The following is a 2182-nucleotide window of genomic DNA, read 5'->3' on the forward strand; positions in this document are numbered from 1 at the left end:
CCGGCGACAGCGGAGGGAGGGGGTGGGTGCGGGTCTTGGACGGAACTAGGGATTCACCCCCGATTCGCCCAGGAGCGGACGACACGGAATAGAGTGAAATCAATGTAGATGCCTCAAACTACTTTTTGTCATGGAGCATTTGTATCCATATGCGACCTCCAAGGCCGGTATTGTCAGTAAAAAACTTTATGCAAGTTCGTAAAAAACACTTTATATGTGCCGTCGTAGTGGGCCGAAAATGTTAGATGGAAAGTAGAAAGCGGCACAGGAAAATGGCGTTGGGCTGCTACTCCCGCGACGCGAGCCCACAGGGCAAGAACGTGCAATAATGATGCAGCGCACTACATTGACAGGGTTCGATGACGACGACGTCTTCCATTTGCCCACTCGCCCCCGGCACCAACCTCCTCAACACGCATGCCCCGTTGTAGACACTGCCACCCGGACCCACCATATCGGCGTCGCCGTCACGCACGTTCCTCAGACTGGCCGAGAATAACTGACAGGTATGGCCACGACGCAACCCCAAGCAAAGGGACCCACACGTCATGGAGCCAAAGCGGAGCCGCGCATCCAGATATTTCCGCGCCCCCGACCCCGCACCACGCGCGATTCACAAAGAGGAGGGGGAGGAGAAAGAAGCCTCTCCTTTTCCAGCAGAGCCTTTCCCCATCCCTCCCTCCCTCCCCACAACCGCCGCCGCCCATCACGCGCAGAAACCACGCTCCAAGACACCAAAACCCACCGATCCCCCATGGAGAACGGCGACGAAACCCTCGTCTCTCCCCCCGCCGCCGCCACCGCTGAGGTCGAGAAGGCTGCGCCCAACGGAGGCGTTGAGGGCGAGGAGGTCACCGTCGCCGACGCTGTCCACCCCGCCAAGTCCTACGCCGCCGTCGCCGCGAACGCCGAGATCGAGGACCTCCGCGCCACCAAGCTCGACCTCGAGGAGCAGCTCGCCAATGCCAGCCAGGAGAACAAGACCCTCGCCGCGGAGGCCCACCGCCTCGAAGGGCTCTTCTCTCAGGCCAGGGACGACGTCGCCACCGCCGAGCACGCCGCCGCCACCACCGAAGAAGAGGTGGCCTCTCTCCGCGCCGAGGTCGAGCGCCTCCAGGCCCTCGTCGACCGCAAGAAGGCTGACCGTGAGGCGGACGAGCGCCAACGTCAGGAGCTCACGGCCGAGGTGGAGACCGTTCGTCAGGCGAAGCTCAAGCTCGAGAAGGAGGTCGACGCCCTGAAGGCTTCCGCCGCTGCTACCACCGTGGAGGACAGGGAGGCTGCTCCGGACGCTGGGGTCCCGAAGGAACAGGGGGTCGCCTGGCAGGGGATGGCAGCGGGGGCGGCCGCTGGTGCTGCCATCACCGCTGCCGTCGTTCTGATCTACCTCCGCCTCAAGAGGTAATCTGGTGCTCTGGTGCGCAGGAAGTTTTGCTCTGCTGCTACAGCTTATGGAAGATTTGATGAGTTTGTCGTGGTGATGCTGTTAGTACCGAACTGAGAGTAATATGTCTTCTATCAGTTAGTTGCTTAATAGACCACAAAAAATTAGGTAATCTGCAGAATGGTTATGTTTCATCGGTGTTTTTCCTTAATCATCTACGGGCTTTTGGTGGTGACGATGAATGTGTAGACACTTTGTCAACCGGGCAAGGCTGTATGCTTGGTTATATTATCGTTATGGTTGCTGGCTTACTGCTACGGTTCTGCACTTTATTTCTGTCTCTGGTCTATGCATTTATTGTTATTAATGGTTTGCATCTCTAGATGATTGCTTGATGGTATGGAGACATCTCTATTCTTACCAATGCGTGAAATGAGCTCAACTGTTTGACTTGTTACAACTTATTAATGCGTTTCCTGTTATTTGATGGTTGTTTGGATTTAGTACTAGTGGAATCTTGTTATGGTTCTAGTATTTGTTTCATCACCCAAATGTATGGAAATTAGTTGGATGATTTAGCTTTATTTGTTTCATCACCCAAATGTATGGAAATTAGTTGGATGGTTTAGCTTTGGTGCCGTGGTATGCGTGATGTTGTTCCTTCTGCACATAAGCAATGAAATTGCCTTGTATGCTGATTGCTGTTTAAACTGAAAGTTGCTTTTAACAGTACTGCCTTGCATGCTGGATTTCCCCTTCGGAAATTATTTGGATTTTGTAGTCATAGAATTCCTTCAT

At 54.2% G+C, this 2182-nt stretch overlaps 1 protein-coding gene across 1 annotated transcript; it reads left to right on the forward strand.

The window, feature by feature from the left end:
• The first annotated feature begins 645 nt into the window (after positions 1-645).
• Positions 646-1695, forward strand: LOC123070469 (myosin-11-like). Its single transcript, XM_044493699.1, has one exon. It carries the CDS (start codon positions 755-757, stop codon positions 1403-1405), a length of 651 nt encoding a protein of 216 aa, XP_044349634.1. The 5' UTR covers positions 646-754; the 3' UTR covers positions 1406-1695.
• Positions 1696-2182: the final 487 nt, after the last annotated feature.

This window comes from Triticum aestivum, chromosome 3B (assembly GCF_018294505.1).
Source record: "Triticum aestivum cultivar Chinese Spring chromosome 3B, IWGSC CS RefSeq v2.1, whole genome shotgun sequence".
NCBI classification, from domain to species: Eukaryota; Viridiplantae; Streptophyta; class Magnoliopsida; order Poales; family Poaceae; genus Triticum; species Triticum aestivum.

Excerpts from the sequence above, each read along its gene's own strand:
- LOC123070469 (XM_044493699.1), top strand. The coding sequence starts at position 755 with ATGGAGAACGGCGACGAAACCCTCGTCTCTCCCCCCGCCGCCGCCACC.